This window comes from Oryza sativa, chromosome 7 (genome assembly GCF_034140825.1).
Source record: "Oryza sativa Japonica Group chromosome 7, ASM3414082v1".
NCBI lineage: Eukaryota > Viridiplantae > Streptophyta > Magnoliopsida > Poales > Poaceae > Oryza > Oryza sativa.
The window spans coordinates 23,552,080-23,571,695 of NC_089041.1; the positions used below are offsets into that span (position 1 = coordinate 23,552,080).

At 52.5% G+C, this 19,616-nt stretch overlaps 2 protein-coding genes and 1 pseudogene across 3 annotated transcripts; 1 reads left to right on the plus strand and 2 right to left on the minus strand.

The window, feature by feature from the left end:
• Window positions 1-2,544: 2,544 nt before the first annotated feature.
• LOC4343704 (probable indole-3-acetic acid-amido synthetase GH3.9) lies at window positions 2,545-4,914 on the minus strand. 2 transcript variants are annotated; one of them, XM_026026841.2, is made up of 3 exons: window positions 4,433-4,561; window positions 4,050-4,363; window positions 2,545-3,972 (listed from the first exon to the last, which is right to left on the minus strand). In XM_026026841.2, exons 1-3 carry the CDS (start codon window positions 4,493-4,495, stop codon window positions 2,607-2,609), a joined length of 1,743 nt encoding a protein of 580 aa, XP_025882626.1. In that variant the 5' UTR covers window positions 4,496-4,561; the 3' UTR covers window positions 2,545-2,606. The 2 variants fall into 2 exon arrangements, with proteins under 2 accessions (XP_025882626.1, NP_001409159.1); NM_001422230.1 differs by having other exon boundaries at window positions 4,050-4,914.
• A 644-nt stretch (window positions 4,915-5,558) lies between these two features.
• LOC4343705 (protein WEAK CHLOROPLAST MOVEMENT UNDER BLUE LIGHT 1-like) lies at window positions 5,559-6,314 on the plus strand (annotated as a pseudogene).
• A 727-nt stretch (window positions 6,315-7,041) lies between these two features.
• On the minus strand, window positions 7,042-8,577 carry LOC107277390 (probable histidine kinase 4). The gene is made up of 2 exons (XM_015790218.3): window positions 7,949-8,577; window positions 7,042-7,608 (listed from the first exon to the last, which is right to left on the minus strand). Exons 1-2 carry the CDS (start codon window positions 8,504-8,506, stop codon window positions 7,369-7,371), a joined length of 798 nt encoding a protein of 265 aa, XP_015645704.1. The 5' UTR covers window positions 8,507-8,577; the 3' UTR covers window positions 7,042-7,368.
• Window positions 8,578-19,616: the final 11,039 nt, after the last annotated feature.

Sequence of the window (19,616 nt, forward strand, 5' to 3'; positions counted from 1 at the left end):
GATGGTGCTGTGTTTTTTTTTCAGTTTTTCACCACCGTACATTCCCCCGACATAAAGGCATTAAGGCATAAGAACACAGATCGTGAAGAGAACTAGAAGTAGGGACATCAAGAACTCAGCTTTGCTCTCAATGGCAAACAGCAAAGGAGAACCAGAAGGAAGAAAAAAAGATCAATAACTCAAATCTGCTCGTCATGAGAAAGGTGATGTCCTGGCGAAGCTGGTCGAGGTGGTGCGGCATGAGCGGGTGCCGACACCGCTCTCACTACCGTGCCGCCGTCGCCATCCACACGGTAGCGCGCCATCCCTGGCCCGGACTCGCCGTCGTTCGATGCGAGAGATGGAGAGAGAGGGGGGAAGAGGGAGAGGTAGAAGAGTTGAGCCGCTGACATGTGGGGCCACGTGAGTTTCACTCGCCACATCAGCCAATACCGGCCACAATACTGCCAAGGGACTAAAGTTGATACAGTATTGCGAGTTGAAGGATAAGTTATATATGGTATTTCGGTTCAAGGATGAATTTCAGACTCGACGACAAATTGAGGGACCAAAGGTAAACTTATCCAATAAAATCTGATGAGTGATGACATTGACACCCATCAGACTTTATTTAGACTCCATAAAACTGCAGCAGTAAAGGCCAGAAGGCCTGTAGCCCGATGATCTGGCCCACAACACTAAGGTTTGGTCTGACTCAGACACGGCACGCCCCGACTGTTGTCGAGCCCTGCCAGCCCGACCCAACAGTTGGACCGTGCCTAGGTCTCTTCCTTGGCACGGCGTGCCAACCTAGCATGGCACAACCCAACGATCAGCACAACTGTGACCCAACATCCCCCACTCCCTCAGGAAGTAGCCCGTCGACAGCAAGCCCGAAGAGCTGAGGGAGGCAAAATAAACTTATTTTAACCATATAAGACACGACCCAAATAGATAGGGGAGGCAAAATAGATTTATTTCGAGAATGAGCGCGGTGGGTAAGCCGTGCCTTCGGACTGGTACAGCACGGCCCGAGTCCTATTAGGTCATCCCTGGGCTGTAGGTGCAGCCCGTGGACAGATACGACACACCGTGGCGATCGGACTGTGCCGGCTCGACTTATCTTGGGCCGTGCCTTTTCCTAAAGGAAAAGTAAACCGAAGGTCCCTCAACTTGTCATCGAATTACAAAATCGTCCTTAAACCGCAAAACCGGATACAACACGTCCCCCAACTTACAAAACCAGTGCAAACTAGATCCCCCGGCGGTCCCCCGGCGGTTTTGACTCCGGTTTTATCGGATGTGGCAGCTGACTCAGTTGTGGGTCCCACATGTCAGCCCCTTCTTCCCATCCCCTCTCTTCCTCTCTCTCTCCTCTTTTCTCTCCCTCTCCTCAGTTCGGCAGTGGGCAGGACAGCAAGCCGGTGGGGGAGGCGAGAGTTCGGCGGCCGGCGACGGGCGACGAGGCGACGGCGGATCTCAACACGACATCCCCCGCCCCGACGCGCCGAAGCAATCCACCCCACCGCCCACCACATCGCCGGCGCCTTCTCGTCTGCAATGCAACATACACATCGGGGCAAAATCGATCAAGAAAACGTCAAACGCCATTAATGGCGGCGTGTTCGTGCTGTTACTGTTTGGTGTTACGTTTGTGTCATTGGGTGGTGGTGGTGGTGTACTGATCGTGGAGGTTGGCGGAGACGGAGCCGCGGCCAGAGAAGATGAAGACGAGGTAGAGGTCGCGGTCGACGCAACAGCCGAGGAGCGCGCATACGTTGGGATGCCGCGCGTGCCCCACCGTGTCGAGCTCCGTCAAGCAGCCGTCGCTCCCGGACCCCTCCCTCGAGCAGAGGTGGGACGTGCTCCTTGCCTATGCCCAGATCGCGCTCGCCGTGGACCGGGCCACCGACGTCGGGATCAAGACCGCGTGCGGCTCGTTCCAGAGCGCTGCAGGGGCGTTCGCGTGGATGAGGGAGAGCGGCGTCGATGCCACGGCCGTCGCGGCCGGGGCCACCACCATCGACGTCCTCTCCTTGCTCTCCCCCGCCTCGCCGCCAAACCACCTTGTCGTCCTCCCCGCCCTGCGGAACCTAGCTCCCGGCCTTGCGCTCCCGCGCCGCCGCCGCGGCGCCCCCGCCCCTGCCTCCGCCGCCGCCCCCGCCTCCACCGCTGCCGTCGCCGCGGCGTCCCCACCGCCGCCTCCAGCTCCTCCCCGTCGGCTGCCGGCCGCGCCCATCTCCGCCCTCACCGGCCGTGCCCCGCTCTTTCCCCGCCGGTCGCCGGTCGGGCCCAGCTCCTCCCCCACCGAACGTCGTCTACTCCCAGATCGCTGCTCTCCATCACCGTCGCCGTGGAAAGGGATGAGAGAGGAAGAGAAGAGAGAGGAGGGGAAGAAGAGGCTGACATGTGGGACCCATATGGGTCCCACGCTGAGTCAGCTGCCACGTCGGACAAAACCAGAGTCAAAACCGCCAAGGACTTAGTTTGCATTGGTTTTATAAGTTGGGGGACGTGTTGTATCTGGTTTGCGATTCAAGGATAATTTTGTGATTGGATGACAAGTTGAGGGACCTTCGGTGTACGTTTTCCTTTCCTAAAATAAAGATGCCAAACAGGATGCATTGCTAGTCGGATCGTGGAGTCGGGATCCAATGCGGCAGGGCAGGGCTGAATTGGCTAGACACGACGCGCGAGTCCAGCAGCTCCACCACGGATGGGACAGTCACGCACTGGGGCACCTTGTACTGCCCAATGGACGTGCCGCGGGAGACGGCCAAGTCCATGACCTCCTCGAACGTGCCGGGACGGACGATCCGGATCTCGAGTGGCCCGATCGAGCCGTCCGCAACCCTGCCCTGCCTGTACACCGCGCTGAGTGCCTCCTCCATCTCGAGGCAGCACCTGCCGAGCGTCTCCCCGTCCACCGTGTCACCGTCGCCGGCGCCGACGGGTGACTCGGTCAGTAGCTCCCAGTAGACCACATAATGTCCCGGGATGCGTTCGGTGCACGCGCGGCTGGTGTACTCCGCGACGGACACGCCGCGCGGGCGGAGGAGCGCCGAGGAGGCGCGCTCCACCGCGCGGTGCAGCTCGGCCTCGTCGGTCTTGTCTAACTCGACGGATAGCAGCACGCTTTGGCGGCGCACGAACCGGAACTGCGGTGCCGCGTTGTGGAACCCCGTCACGCGGAGGACGTCGCCGACGCGGTACCGGCTCAGACCGGCGTAGGTGGTGATCACCACCTCGTACTCCCGCCCGACCTCCACGCGGGCGAGGTCGACGAGGTTGGTCGCGTCGACGACCTCGCCGACCGGGAGGAACTCGAAGTAGGCCGTGTTGGGCATGATGGTGTAGGACACCTCGGACGGGTCGCACACGGGGCGGAGGTTGATGCCGAAGAAACACTCGGAGGACGCATACGAGGTGCTCACGATCGGCAGGCCGCCACTGTAGTACTGCAGGGTCCGGATGTATTGTGCCATGGCGCCGGTGACGATGGCATCCACGTACTTGGTGTTCGGCCAAATACGCGTGATGATGCCGGCCCAGTCACCCTTGGAGCACTCGATGCGGACGAACTCCGCGAGCTCGGCGTCCGACCGGAGGATCCCGGAGACGGCCTCGCGCACCGACGGATCGGCAACGTGTGGGCCGAGCTCGCCGGCCTCGATGTCCGCGGCGAGCTGGCCCCAGTTGAGCTGGAGGAAGCGGATCGCCCGAACAAGTGCGGCCGCGAACACAGCTCCGAAGCGCACCACGTCGTGGCGCTGGCACAGGCCGCACACCATCTGCGCGTACATGCTCTGGAACGCGTCCTCGCAGAGGATGGCCGCCGTGGGGCTCGTGTAGGCAATTGCCATGCTCTTGAATTGCTCGCTTTTGTAGACGCTCGTCAGGGCAAACCACGCCGTGAGGCCGCCTCGTGTCTTCGTCTCTGACTTGACGAACATGAAGTAGAGCCCCTTACCCTTTTCAAGCCCAGGGACATATCTATATATACATTGCGAAATGTTCGATATCACTTTTCTTCGGACTGGCGAAGTGCCATGTAGAAGAGGTTGACTTACAGTTTCAAGACAGGTCCAATGAGACCGTGCAGTGCCTGGCGGCGGCCGGAGTCGTCCATGGCGACGAGTATCAGCTTGCACTCGCCGGCCGACGTGCCGGAGCTGGTGAGGAACTCGGTGATGGGGTGCGTCGATAGGACGGGCGAGCAGTCCCCGTCGGCGACGCGCTGGATGTACGGCTTCAGGTCGTCGTACGACACCACCGGCACCTTGGCCCGGAAGGTGGCGCGGCCGGTGTCGCCGGCGTCGTGGCCGCACCTGGTGAGGTACTCCGCGCCGGCGTTGCGGCCGAGGATCTCCGAGAGGACGCGCTCCTGCACGGCGTCCACGTCGGAGGTCAGTTCTTCGATGAGCCGGAGCTTCTCGACGTCGGCCTCGCTTACCGTCGCCGCCGGGGATCGGAGGGCCGCGCCGATGGCCGAGACATCAGGTGCTGGCGTCGCCATTGTCTCCGACGAAACGCGACGAGGGACTGAGGGAGTGGTGACTGCTGTCCGAATTCAATATAAAACTGCAGCAGGTGGGTGTCAATGTCATCACTCATCAGACTGTATTCATAGTACTATAAAACTGCAGCATCAGACAAAAAAACGTGCGCAGGAGTAGTTGTTGGCTTGTTGGAGGGCCAACTAGTTTGGTCATGCTTACCTACGCGATTGGTCACAGGGAATCTAAACATCATGGCGGAACGTCCTTTTAGCACCTAGGTGCTGCGGCACCTGGCTAGCATCCGCACGATAGCTATAATAGCGGGCTATAAGCTAGCTGTAAATATATTTTAAAAAGATAAACGAGCAGAGAGAAGTGCAGCAGGCTACAGATTGGTAGCCAGCTGTAGCACGGACTCCTACAGTGTGTGTATGACAGGTGGGACCATATATTAATAGTGTAGTATGTAACTATTGTATGAATGAGCTATTAGATTGGCTATAGATAAATTAGAGCTAGTAGTTGGCTATACTATTGAACTTGCTCTAAGATTCGTGCACACCTTTACATATCATGTACAGGTAGCGTCGTATTTTTATTTTGCGCGTGCATCCAAAATACACCTGACCCCACCGTAAGATGCTTTTTGTACGGACTACGGAGTACGACTACTCACTTTTTTTCTCGACCACACATATATGTTCGATACATTCCATATCTTCCATCCCTCTCCATCGTCTCGATAGCTTCCGACCTCCGTGACCTAATCTCCGGCCACCGCCGCCGATTGCCAGTCGCCCGCCGGCGCCGCCACCGCGCCTGCGCGCCCCCCTCCCCGGCACACGCGTCCTGCATCTTCCTTAAAGCAGCCCGCCGCCCGCCGACTGCATCCCCCGTCGACCGAACCAGCGGTCCAGCGCTCCGTCCAGGCTTGACGAGTCTCCGGCCGAAGAATGTTCCGGTGAGCTCCGGCCCGCGCGGCGACGGCGGCGGCGGCGTGGAGCGAGATGCGGACGGAGCAAGCGAGGAGCACGGCGTCCTGGCAGTGGTGGGAGCAACGGGTGCCACACTGCCACTGCAATGGCGTCGAGGAGACACGAGCAGGAACACGAAGAGTCATCGCTGCAGGCGGCGGAGGCGGAGCTGAGCTCGGCGAGGATCGTGCTGGAGTCCATCAAGGAAGAGGGCCTCCGATTCACGACGTCCATCGAGCGAACGCGCAGGGAGACGGCGCGGGTCACCGACGAGATCCCCCGCCTCACGGAGCAGGAGAAGGCGGCGAGCGCGCAGGTGAAGTAGCTGAACGCCAAGCTGCTCAAGGCGAGGTCTCGCCTGGAAGCCGTCACGGCGGCCGACGAGAGGGCCGACGAGACCATCTCCAAGCTGGCGGCGATCCTTCGGCAGCTGGAGGATGACGCCGAGGCGGCGGAGAAGGAGAAGACGCTGACGGAGACGGAGAACCGGCGCGCCATGTCCGACGCGGAGAACATCGACGCCGAGATCGCCGCGGCGGAGCAGAGGATCAGAGAGTCGGTGAGGGAGCTCGGGGCGGCGAGGGCGTCGGAGGCCGCGGCGACGGCGAGGCTGAAGGCCATCGTCGAGAGCGCGACGCTGGCCACCGCCGCGGCCGCGACGTCGCGGAGCTCGTCGTCCAGGAACGTCACGAATTCACGATCCCCAGGTTCGAGTACGAGTACCTGACGGGGCGCGCCGAGGTGGTCCACGCGGTGGCCGAGATGAAGGCGGCGGCGGCGGAGGCGTGGACGGAAGCGCGGCGAACCAGCGAGGAGATCGCAATGCGGGCCGAGGCGATCGAGAGGGAGCTCGGAGAAGCGAGCGCCGCCGATGCAGAGGTGACGAACACGCCGAGGAGGCCGGTGGAGGCGAGAGGGAGCGGCTCGGCGGCGACGACGAGAATGGAAAAGTCACGGAGGATGTCATCCTCGTCGAAGCCGAGGGCGCCGTCGTCCAACGTCAAGAGGAAGAGGAGAGTCCTGACACTGAACTGTCTGAAGCTTCTCGCTGGGAAATGCAGGGGTCAGAATTGAGATTCAGAAAAAGGCAATATAATTTCAAACAAAAAAAATGGGAGTAGCTATATTTATGGCGCCATATTTTTCACCAAAAAATAGTCGGTATGTTTTTACATTGTAAGTACATTGTAAGTCCTTAAATTACATATGTAATTTTAGTGTATTTACAATGTAAGTCTCAAAATTACATATGTAAGTCCTAAAATTACATACTAATTACATATCTAAGTGGTGTGTAACTACCGTGTAAATTTTTATAAAATATGAAAAGTGACATATTCGTTGCAAGAAAACTGTCGATTAAGATATAGCAATTCAGTATATAAAACCAACCGGAAGATCGGGTGGATACGGTTGCCTTTGCATGCGAACGAATCCAACAGACATGAAAACCGACTGAGATTAGTGAAAAAAACTGTTCTCTTCTTATTTTTTTTCTTTCACCTGAATTAATATTCAGTAGACACTGGGAAAACTGAAAACATGTAAGTTTCTACAAGCAAATGCTTAACACTCAGTAGACACTGGGAAAACTGAAAACATGTAAACTGCTATATGCAAATGAGATGGTTTGCTTCAGGCTTGTGCTTACACAAAGCATCATGTACAAACAGAGCTGTACAATCACAAACAACACTGTGAAAGAGCAAGTCCTTTTCACACTTTTCAGTTCAAGTGTGCTTAGGGACTGATTGGATTTCATGTCTTTGAGACAACAGTTTTGCAGACAGGGCAGGTGTTCTTCCTAGAAAGCCACTGCTTTATGCATTGCACATGATAGCTGTGGCCACAGATCAGCCTCCCTGTTTCCTCATTTGCTTCAAACTCTTCCTGAGATATGAAATGTTGACATGGACTTAGGACTCTCCTCTCCTCTTCCTCGATGTAGGAGATGGTCTCCTGGGAGGCTGGGAGTAGATCACCGGGGCGTACTCGTCCTGCGCTGGGGACGGCTCGTGCTTCATGGTCTTGATGATCCACCCTTGCTGCCGCTCGAAGCTCTCTCTGTCGGCGTGCACCACCCGCTGCGCGTACGCCACGCCGCTCAGCAGCGGCCGCTCGAAGGACGTCCTCGCGACGTACACGGCGAACGTGTCCTGCACACACGCACAACACAACGAAGAAGATTCAGCCACACAGCCGAAGAAATCACTAGTACTACCAACAGAAGCAAGCAAGCACAATCAATTCACTTCCTCCCAGTCCCAACAAAAAGTGCGCTCCATTTAATAACAAGGGACCGGAGCAGTAATCCATGGCCATGGCTGACATGGAAGGTCACTGTAGAATTAAATGAAGCCGAAAGCAGCAGAGCAAAGTACACGGCCAAGATGTCGAGTAAAAATCGAGGCATTATCGCAATTAACTGCGGGGGGCAAAAAAAAAAACAACAGATGCAACATCATCATCATCGCGGCGGAAGCTCGTCGGACCGACCTGGTCGAGCGCGGGAGGGTGCTTGTCGTAGTGGAAGGTCACGACGAGGATGGCGAGGGCGTGGACGTGGTTGACGGAGACGGCGAACTGGTCCTGCAGCATGCGGGCGCGCTCCTCGCAAATGCAGACGAGGGCCTCCTCGGCCTTGTGCAGCGCCGGGCGGCGGAAGCGCCAGTGCAGCCCCGCCCAGAGCGCCGCCGACGCCAGCACCCACGCCACCACCGCCACCGTGCTCAGCTTCACCATCCCCCTCCACCGCCGCCGCCGCCGCCTCCCCTCCGCCTCCTCCCACCCCAATTCAAATGCGCCGCCGCCGCAGCAGCAGCAGCAGCCTCCCCTCCGCCGCCTCCACCTCTCTCTCTCTCTCTCTCTCTCTCTCTCGTGCTTGTGGCATTCGTGTTCGTCGCAACTCAGGATGAGATCCGTCGCTGGACACCCTAACATCATCCGCCGGGTTCTTCTTGATTGTGCCCGGTTCTTATTGACTGGCAATGTCGCTGGACACCCTAACATCAACCGCCGCCGCGCATCCATCGGCAGTGGCATGGGGTAGAACATCCGGGCCCAGGTTCTGCTGCCGCGTGGACGCCATCGCCGCCGCGTCGACGAGGCGGAGGAGGGAGGAGGGTGGGGGGATGGTGGTGGCGGCGCTCGGGGGAGGAAGGGGGAATCCGCGGATGGTGTGTTCTGGAACACAACGGCGAGATGTGTGGTCGGCAATAATTTGGAGGGGAAAAATAAAAAAAAAGCGGGGGAGGCGGGACCACGGCTTGTAAAGTAGTCTTCTCTTTACCTCATGTATAATGTCTGGTATATACCGTCCACCACAATATACAAAATATATACGCCCAAAGCACTTTACATACAGCACCAATCGTGGGATCCATCCAACGGCATGCGGCCTAGGTGCTGCATGCCGTAGAAAAACCACCTTGCATGCGACGATTTCTGTTACTCCCTCTCCATCCCAAAATCTCCATCCAAGGTACTATATCTATTTGATACTATAAGTTGTTCAACTTTTTTATTAATCAAATTTCTTTAGGTTTGATTAAATTTATAGAAAAAATAGTAACATTTATAACTCCCAATTAATTTTATTAAATATAAAATTAAATATATTTGGATAATATGTTTGTTTTGTATTTTTTTAGAGAACTGTTTGTTTTGTATTGGGAGAGTTTTCCACTTGAATATATTACGTCAAATGATATTACACAGGGCAAGCTTCACCTTCGTAAGTGCAGAAGTCCTAGAGGATAGTAGAAAAGAATGCACGGGGAGTAAGTACAGAGAAGAGAATATAGAATAGAGGCCACCTACCCCAAAGATAACAACAATTGACGTTGGAAACGTCAAAACTCCTCGTCGAAGGGCCTTTCTGCGACAAGCATGCCAGCTTGGATTAACGCAGATGAAGTACTTTTAATGTTAGATGTCTTTTCATTGTTTAATGTTTAATATTAGATCTAAGTTTATGAGCTGAGTCAACCTCCCTTGTAGTGTAAAAGAAGGTCATATTTCGCTCCTCCAGCACTACCTGTTGTGTGACCTGATCCCAAAACAAGGGAATCTACTCAAAGATAGGACCTCAAAAACTTGCTCTGCTAGGTAACCAAATTATTCAAGGCACATTCCACCAATGATATGACGACCACTATAAGACTTTGAGGATCCTAGTAGCAATTTAGCATCCCTGCTTTATCACCTTCCTGTCATATAGTATATATAGTGCTTACCCTTTACAGCCGGGGGTAGAGAGATTTATCAGTCTTCCCATGGATGGCAATGGCATGTTCGTCCAGAGAAAGTTGGCAGCTGCTCCAACTTTTTCTGCAAAGATTTGGTTCTTGTGGTCGGCCGAGAAGCCCAATTAAGCCCACGAGAATCTTTGCTTGGGCTCCGTAGTACGGCCCATATACGTAAGCTTGGGCTGTTGTTCGGAACGAACATTGCACACGAGCGAATAGAGGAATAAGTTCACTTCATGACCCTCAAAAGTGATCGAAATCTAATCCATGACCCTAAACCACAAAACCAGATATCTCGACCACCAAACTCTTAAAACCGGTGCAATTTGACTCCCTGGGCGGTTTTGGAGGGCGGTTTCGCTGACGTGGCGTCTACGTGACAGTATTGACTCGGTCTTATTTCCGCGTGGCATTGATGTAGCGCTTAGGTGGCATTAGAAATAAAAAATATGCGTGGGACCCATCTGTCATTCACACACACAAAAAATTGTGAGGCCCACTGACATGTGGGCCTCACATGTCATTCTCTCTTCCCTTTCTTCTTCCTCTCTTCTCTCTTTCTTTCTCTTTCTCCTCTCCCCTTTGGCCGGCCAAGGGAAGCACGGGAGGCTGGAGCTGGAGCGGCGGCAAGCGGGGGCCAGAGCGGCGGTGGTGGCGGCAGCCTCGCCATCGGCCTAGCCAAGTGGAGAGAGGAGAGGAGAGGAGAGCAGGTAAGGGGGGAACGGAGGTGATGGGTGACATGTGAGGCGGTGGCGGTGCGTGAGGGCTGGAAAGGAGAGGGGAAAGGCGGAGCCGCCGAGCTCGTGTTGTCGCCACTGCCAATGCCTCCTCCCGCACTCGCGCTCATGACGGTGCTGCCGCATGCTGACCTGGAGCGGCGGCGACGCGTCCCGTGGGTGGTGGCTGTGGCCGCAGCTGACGAGGTCGGAGACGAGAGCGGTGGCGGCGGCGGGCGGCTGGTCTCGATCTGGTACTTGGCATGGTCGGGGAGGTCAGCGGCGACGACTACGAGGAGGAGGAGATGGAGGGGGCGGGCAGCAGCCAGACGGTCCAGCCCACCGCCGTCGCCGCCGCCGCTTCAGCTCCCGCCGCCCATGCTCCCCACCGTCCACCGCCCACCGTCACCCGAGGTCCGTCGCTCAATGCCCGGTACGGTAGAAGGAGCTGCTTCCGCGCCCGTCGTCCGAGGTACACCATCCACCGCCCACCGCCACCACCACTCCGGCACCCGCCCACCACCACTCCGGCACTCGAGCCCCTCCTGCCGACGGCTCATGTCAAGGGAGAGAGAGAGAAACAACGGAGAGAGGAGGAAGAAGAAGGGTAGTGAGATAGAGGATGATGTAGGGCCCACATGTCAGTGGGCCCCACAATTTTTTATTTTGTGTATGAATGATAGATGGGTCCCACACATATTTTTTATTTCTAATGCCACCTAAGCGCCACATCAACGCCACGTGGAAAAAAGACCGAGTTAATACTGCCACGTAGGCGTCACGTCAGCGAAACCGCCCTCCAAAACCACCCAGGGAGTCAAATTGCACCGGTTTTAAGAGTTTGGGGGTCGAGATATTCGGTTTTGTGGTTTAGGGTAATGGATTAGATTTCGATGACTTTGAGGGTCATGAAGTAAACTTATTCCGCGAAAAGAACCCGTGTGCTTGCTTGACGCGACCCATAAAGGAGAGAGATTTGCTAGTCTGCAAACGTCTCATCCTGGATTTAAAGTATTTTTGAAAAATCAAGATTCAATCGTAATGTGTCACACCAGTTTGTTAAGATGGTCGTAAACAGTTGCTGGTCAGAATCCTTGCTTTTCCTTTTACAACTTTTTTTTTTGAACAATACTGAAGAATCCTTGTCCCCTGAAGGCATAATCCTTGCCTTACCTTGTCAAATGGTTTGGGTGTGTTCGCTACAGCCGGATGGGAGCATACGCACGTAAAATAGAGCAGCTCATTAGCACGTGATTAATTAAATATTTGCTATTTTTTTTAAAATGGATTAATTTATTTTTTAAAATAATTTTGGTATACAATTTTTTTTAAAAAACACACCGTTTATTTAAAAAACGTGCGCGCGGAAAACGAGAGAGAGGTTGGGAAAAGGGGCATCCAAACACAATTAATGAACAGTCAGGCTGATTAATTAGTCGAGGCCTCGAGGTCCATCTAATTGTTCATTCTGATTATGAACAGTCTTCAGGTTAAGTGACCATATAAATTTTAGATGTAGAGTCTAGAGAGGCGTGTTTAATGGTTTACATCTCTGATCGATTCCGATCGCCTGATTGTTTTTTCCATCTCTACGTATACGGTATACACAGTTTAGAGTCCAATAAACACTACATGCTATACTGTAATTGTACGGTAGCTTCTATGACATGGAATACATGAAATTCATCCTGTACAGTTCAAGGAAAGGGTTTTCTTTTGTCTAAACCATTATTATTTTTTTCTTTCCTACCGTACAGTTCGAGAAAGGCACGGAACTCACCGAGTTTTTGAAGAAGAAAAAATAACCCAACATGTTATGCAAATATCATACTATTTTGTAGGATTTTATTTGAATTTTTTGGTTTCTATCAGTTCAATTTTGAATTTGGATGAAATCCATCGAATTTCCAGACGGCTACTACTTCCTAGCCACGTCAAAACCTCGGTTTTTCACGGAATTCAATCGGTTTCCATGGAAATTGTGACTCTGTTGGCTATCTTCTTTAGGAAAAAGTACACCGAAGGTCCCTCAACTTGTCGTTGAGTTACAAAATCATCTCCCAACTACAAAACCAGATATCCGGTGTCCCCCAACTTACAAAACCAGTGTAAACCAGGTCCCTCGGTGGTTTTGACCCCGATTTTGTCCTACGTGGCGGCTGAGACAGCGTGGGACCCACATGTCAGGATGCCATGTTATCACCCTCTTTCTTCCCCCTCCTATCCCTTCCTCTTCTCTTTCTCACTCTTCTCTTCTCTTCTCTGTGCAACGCCGGCCGACGGCTGGGGAGGAGGACGCCGGGGCGAGGTGGGAAAGGTGATCCGGTGGTCGGTGACGTGGCGGCGGGCGACGAGGCAACGGCGGCGGTTGCGACGCGGGAGCAGGCCGCCGCGCCGGGGTCGCAGTCCACGAGCCCTGCCCCATCTCCGCACCGCCCTCGCTGTTCTCGAGCTCTGCTACCTAGCGCCCGCCCACGACGCCGCGCCACCCTCGCTGCCCTCGAGCTCCACCACACCTCGCTACCGTCGGGGAGGGCGAGAGGGAGGCATGAGGGGAAGAGGTGTCACGCCCTGAAGTTCTTCACCCTAGCCAAAATTCAATTAATAAATTGTTGCAAGAAATTATTTGATTAAAAGCAAGAGAGAAACCCTAAATCAAAAAAATGCAAATCATAATTAGAATCGGCATGTGGAACTTTTCTTGGATTCTACATGTCAAAATATTCTAACAGGATTTTTAGTGGAATTTTCAGAGCCCAAAAAATAATTTTAACCAATTAAAAATGAGCATGTGCATTATTTAATTCCATGGAAATCGATTTCCCTTTTCCTTTCTTTTCTTTTCTCCCTTTTTCTTCTTGTTGGGCCGTCGGCCCAGTCCACCCGCCTCTCGCGCACATCTTCCCCTCCTCCCTGGGCCAGCCCCGTGGCCATGGCCCAGTCTAAACTCCCTCCCTCCTCTCTCTGGGACGCCGACAGGTGGACCCCACCTGTCGGGGTCGTCCCTAACCTCCGGCAACCGCCACCACTGCCACCGAAACCGCCGCCCCCACGCTGCTCCTCTCGCGCCCCACTCCGCACCCGCGCCCACGTCGCCGCCTCCTCCCCGCTTCCCCGCCCTCGCACACGCCCTAAAATGGGCGGGATTCGTTTCGAATCCCTCCCTCTCTCTTCCTCCCCACTCCCCCACGTCGCTGGCCAAATCGGGGGGTTTCCCGGCCACGACTCTCCGCCCCCGCTCCTATTTAAGCAAACCCCCCCCTTTGCTAACGTTATCCGGGATGCTTTATTGCGCAATAAATCTCATTAAGGCTTTTCTTTTTATAGTAAAAACACATTTAATCTTCTAAAATTATAACTAATTCATCCGAGTTCCGATTAAGTACATTCAAGTCTAAGTAAATTCATAAAAATGATAGAATCCATTAAAAATGGTTTTGTTCTCTGTTTCAGTAGTCTTATAGCCTGTTTTGCTTGTGTGCTTTGTTTGTCGCATAGATTTCGGCCGTTTCGTTGATCCGCGGTTCCCCGAAGACATTGCTGTGGTCTCATTGGTACAAGAGCAAGGCAAGTCATGCATTACAATTGATCATATTGTAACCAATTTACAAATGTCCCGCATTTCTATTAAATGTTGCATTGTTTTACAATATCATGTGGGATGGGTCCTACTACTCAGCCATATATTGTTTACCTTATGCCATTGATAACTTGGGTATTAAAATGATTAGATGTTGGTTTAGGGAATGCTTAGCCATGTTTAGTTCAACTATTACATAAAGGGGGAATCACATTAATGCATAGACTTTAATTATTGGCATAGCTTTGGAATAGTGACACCGCAATGGTGTTAGCTAATTAAAATACACTACATGGTGGGCTGTGGGTGCATGGTTTTACTAGTCGTGCCCATGGAGATTAAGGACCGGTTCGCGGGAAACCCTGGAAGAATTCATCGTACTTACCACAAGCCAGCGTGGGCAACGGCTGGGCTTGTAGTGTAGCTTTCCTCTAGCCGACGTACCCAGGTTAGGGTGGGCTTGATGGAGTTGGGTCGGCCGGGGTGTTCGGTTGATCGGCTTTCGGATTCACCGTGGCACGAGAGGGGGGCTGCCCGTTGCCTACTGGGAACGGGGGCGAACCCTGAGGTGTGGTACGATCGGTTAGAGGGGGTTATGCGAAGGGTCCTATCACGGCCTCTTTCCGGTATGTCGTGGTGGCATGTCGGCGCACGAAAACGTGTCATGGGGCTGTGTCTTGTGGGTATAGTTGTACACCTCTGATCAGAGTAAAACTATTCGAATAGCCGTGCCCGCGGTTATGGGTGGTCAACCAGATTAACCGTGATTAGTCTCACCCCTAGTTAGATAATGAACTGGTGTAGTTCAGGTGGTTGGTTGGGCCTGTTGCAACGTGGTGTAGCGTTGGACAGTGATTGGTTAATATTGATTAATTACAACAATTGTTTTACTGCTTTCAACTACTGCTTTTAAATGTCTGCTTTATGCAAATGAACCTTTAGCCTCCTTTGCCCTTCTGGTATGACTTGCTGAGTACAGTAGGTAGTACTCAGTCATGCTCTCTCTTCCCCACACCAGAGTTGATGTTCTTCTCAGTTGGAGCTGTCTCGAAGAAGTTGGTTTCGTCGCTGCCGTCAAGGATGCCTGTGGAATGGAGTCACCCACTGCAGGAGTCAAGTCTTCAGACTTAGCTCTCTTTTATCTTTTCCGCTGCATTTGTAATCTTTTATATTTTTATAAGACGTGGATCTGTATGTCAACAATTGTCGTTTGTGTACCATGGCTGGTCCTGGACAGGGGTTTAATGCACATTCAGCTTAGAAATTCTGGTTCGTGAATTTCTGGGCGTGACAAGAGGGCCCAGAGGAAGCCGACGGCGACGAGCTGAACGGGAGACACGGTGGGTGCGGAGGCGGACGCAAGGCCGGGCGTGAGCCGCCTCGCCGAGGCACTGGCGGGCAATGGTCGACGTCGTCCATGTACCGCTCACGTCGTCGTTGTCGCCCTCCCACCGCCCGTCGCCGTTGTCGTCCCAACTACCCTTTCACCTTCCCTGAGCTTGTTGACGAAGACGATATCCTCCACGCCCTTGGCGGTGACGAGGCGCGCCCACTCGGTGAGCTCAAACCGGTGGCGCGCCCACTCCCGCCCACTCTGCTAGTGATGGCGGTGGCCGCGGCCGTGGGGCGGCGTCCCTGAAGAAGGCAGCGCAGCACCAGCACCAGGTGGTGCTGTCACCGAGCATGCTCGACTTCCCGTCATTGGCGCTCAGCCCCGTCATGCCGCTCGTGGCCAACCCCTTCAACCGATCACCGGCATCGGCCTCCCGGAGGAGAAGGTTGTGGCCATCGCGTGCACCCGTCACCGGGGAGCGCCGGGCCGCCTTTTCTCTTGCCGCTGTTCCCCGTCATGTCCCCGAGGGAGAGAGGAGGGGAAGAGAGAGGTACTGACGTGGCATCCTGACATGTGGGATCCACGTGGGTCCCACGCTGAGTCAGCGGCTACGTCGGACAAAACTAGGGTGAAAACCACCGAAGTACATGAAGTGAACAATTTTATAAGTTGAGAGATGTAATATATCTGGTTTTGCGGTTGGGGAACGATTTTGTAAGGCCGCGTTTAGTTCGCGAAATGAAAATTTTTAGGTGTCACATCGGACGTTTGACCGGATGTCGGAAGGAGTTTTCGGACACGAATAAAAAAACTAATTTCATAACTCGCCTGGAAACCGCGAGACGAATCTTTTGAGCCTAATTAAGCCGTCATTAGCACATGTGGATTACTGTAGCACTTATAGCTAATCATGGACTAATTAGGCTCAAAAGATTTGTCTCGCGATTTCTCCCATAACTGTGCAATTAGTTTTTGTTTTTATTTATATTTAATGCTCCATGTATGTCTCCAAAGATTCGATGTGATGTTTTTGGGAAAAAAATTTGGGAACTAAACAGGGCCTAACTCGATGACAAATTGAGGGACCCTTTCGGTGTACTTTTTCCTCTTCTTTACTAAAGGCCCCGTCAAATAAAAAGGGACTGTCTATAGATCATTTGACAGAAAACCCCCTCACAAATATTGCAAATTTTGGACCATCCGATTGCTTTAAGATTCGTGCAGGCAACCAACCCTAAAAATCCTCTCTCCTCTCTTTCCCAATTCCTCACGCGCCACCGCTCCTCAGCGCCTCCGCCACCGCCGCCGCCGCCGCCCCAGCGCGCCACCGCCCGGCCTCGCCGGCTGGCCGAATGGTGTCAACGGCACCGGCGAGGCCCCCCTGGCCGGCCGCCTCCCCCTTCCCTTCCCCTCCCCCTCCCTCTCCCTCTCCTCTCCTTTGCCTCAAGCCGGTGGCGACGAGCTATCTGTCGTCTTCCCTGTCGCCGGCGGCGGGGTGCCACCACCGGCCGCCTCCTCCCAACTCTTTCCGCTTTGCCCCCGCCGCCGTCCTCCAACCCTGCGGCTTCGGCGGCGCCGCCGCCCGCTGCCAGGCTGCCGCCTCCCACGGCCATCCCTCTAAAGCCGGCGAACTCTCCCCTCTTCCCCCTCCCCCTCCCCCCCACCCCACCCCCACCCCCGGACCCTAATTCGTCGGCCCTCTACCGGAGTTTGGGTTCGTCGGCGCCAGAGAAGAAGAGTTGGTCGCCGGAGTTGGAGAAGAAGAGCACGAATCGTGAAGTCCAAAATTTACAAGATTTGAGGTAGAATTTTCTGTCGACGGAGCTTTAGTAATTCCGAATAAAAAAGGCCCACATACGTCACCAAGCAGGCCACAGAATGGCACGGAGGCCTCAGTGCGTTGGAGCACAACACGCGCTCTGGGCCTTGCCGTTGCCGACGGGAGGACGACGCCACCCGACCGACCGAACGCCGGGCCGCGCACGACGCGGCGTTGTCGCTTCGTGTTCGTGTTCGGTCCCGGGCACGCGCGCGCGTGCCATGATGGCGCCGCGGGGAGACGATTTCAATTCAGCGACACCGACCTCGCCGTGGCACGGTGCCACCTGCCTAGGCAGGCACACAGACAGCGCTGCGGCCTGCGGGAGGTGCACGTAGGTTCCCGCCGTCTTCACCGCGCCCCTGTTCCCCGGCGGCCGGCGCCGTCACCATCACCGGCCGCCGCTGCTATTGTCGTTCGCCCACTCACCGCAACTAACGTTGCCATGTCTCCGTTGCCGGGCGTCCGGTAGATCTGAACACGAAAAAGCGACGAGAAAACAACCGCATTGATCACTGCCACGAAACGCGCCCTGTCTACGTCGAATCCCAAAGTGTGCAATGCAAAATGGTACTATCTCCCTTTTCAGGTGATAAGTCGTTTTGACTTTAATGAAAGTCAAGCTACTTTAAATTTAACTAAATTTATAGAAAAATAAAAAAAACATTTTCAGCCCATGACAAATTTATTATAAAAACGTATTTAATTATTGATTTAATAAAACTTTTTTGGTATTATAAATATTATTATATTTGTCTATAAATTTAGTTAAATTTAAAATAGCTTAACTTTGACCAAAATCAAAACGTTTTATAACCTGAAACGGCCGCTGAGTCAACGCAGCAGTCTTGGAAGCAGAGCAGTGACAGTATTTTTTTTTCAGAAAAGAAATTGGGAACTGAAATTGTGATTCTTCCTACTGTGACAAAATAATGGAGCAAGTACTGTTTGCACTAATGTAATCCTCCTCTTACTCAGATCTCCACTACCGACAGCACAGGACAGTCAACTTTTAGGGTTGGTTTTTCTCGAGTGCGACAAGGGCCAGAGATCGGGGCTTAATAGCACCCTTGACTCCTGTTCCGTGACGATCTTTGAGAGTCGAATAGGGTCACCGACCCAGCCGTGCAAACGTGCAATGGCACCATGTGGGTTTACAAATTTCAGGTTCGCATGAACATAATTTTTCCTCAGACTAGACAGTGCGTTGTATCAGGATTTTAATTAAAAAAATCATTAAGTTGTTATTATCATCATTTCCATAATCTTTTAATTACTGTACGTATTTATTACTGACATGTATGCCTTTTTATCCCGTACTATCCTTTTTATTTCTCACAAAAAGTAGAAAGTTGTTGGTGAGGTATTTTTACCATTTTTATTGTGACAGACTCACCACTCATCGTCATTACTATTCAGAGTATGGAACTATGAGTTGGTTTACATGCCTGAATCCGTTGTTGTTTTCCCGTAAAAGAAAAATCTCTCATCCTTGGCATGTAAACTACTAGTCACAGCTTTTCCCATAAGCTTCAACTCCCCTAAACCGTCTTGGTTGTCCTTGAGAAGAGAGAAAAAGATTACATTGAGAAGATACACAAAACGAAGTGAGCTATTAGTGTATAATTAAATGAGTATTAACTATTTTAAATTTTAAAAATAGATTAATATGATATGATTTTTAAAGCAACTTTCCAATATATTTTTTTTTCAAAAACATGTCTTTTAGTTCGAATTCGAAAAGCATGGGCGTGGAGAATGAGAAAAATTTTCTCTCGATGTACCGCTACCGAACGCAGCTATAGTATAGAATCAAAAAATTAACCTAGAAGTTAGAAACCGGAAAATTCAGCTTTTCCATATTCTGAAAAACGGGTAGTTGTTTCTCAAAATTTTAACTCCTCATGATTGAAAAAGGGGATGCAAACTGAGAAATTTTTAGCATGAAAAATGACCCATCTGAAGAGTAGTATCACAAAGCTGCGTTACAACGGTATAGTTCCATGCGATTGGTACGGCTAAAGACCTTTTGTTCTGCGTGCCTTGCTGTCCAGCCGGTGCTTTTCTCAGCTTAAAAGTGGGAGCGCAAAAAGCAAAACATGGGCAGAAATGTTTGAATTCACATATACAGAAGCGTACTTTTAAAAGACTTGCCGTGAGTGGCTCGAGCTAGAGACTACAGTATTTCTCATTTTTCTTCTCCTGGGAACAGTGGAATACAAATTTACGGGCCAGTTTTGAATGAGAAATTTCCATAATTAGATTTGAGGTCGAACCAAATTTCTGTAATAAATTCTCGTGTTTTAGAGGCCTGATGATTTGCACTTGAATTGTTTTTGGTTAGCTCGTTAGGCATGCCCGAAATTTAAATTTTGAGATTTAATATTAGAGTTCATTTTTGTTTTTATAGTATTCTATTTTTAGTATTGCCTTTTAGCTAACGACACGAGTATAATTTTTTTGCTCATA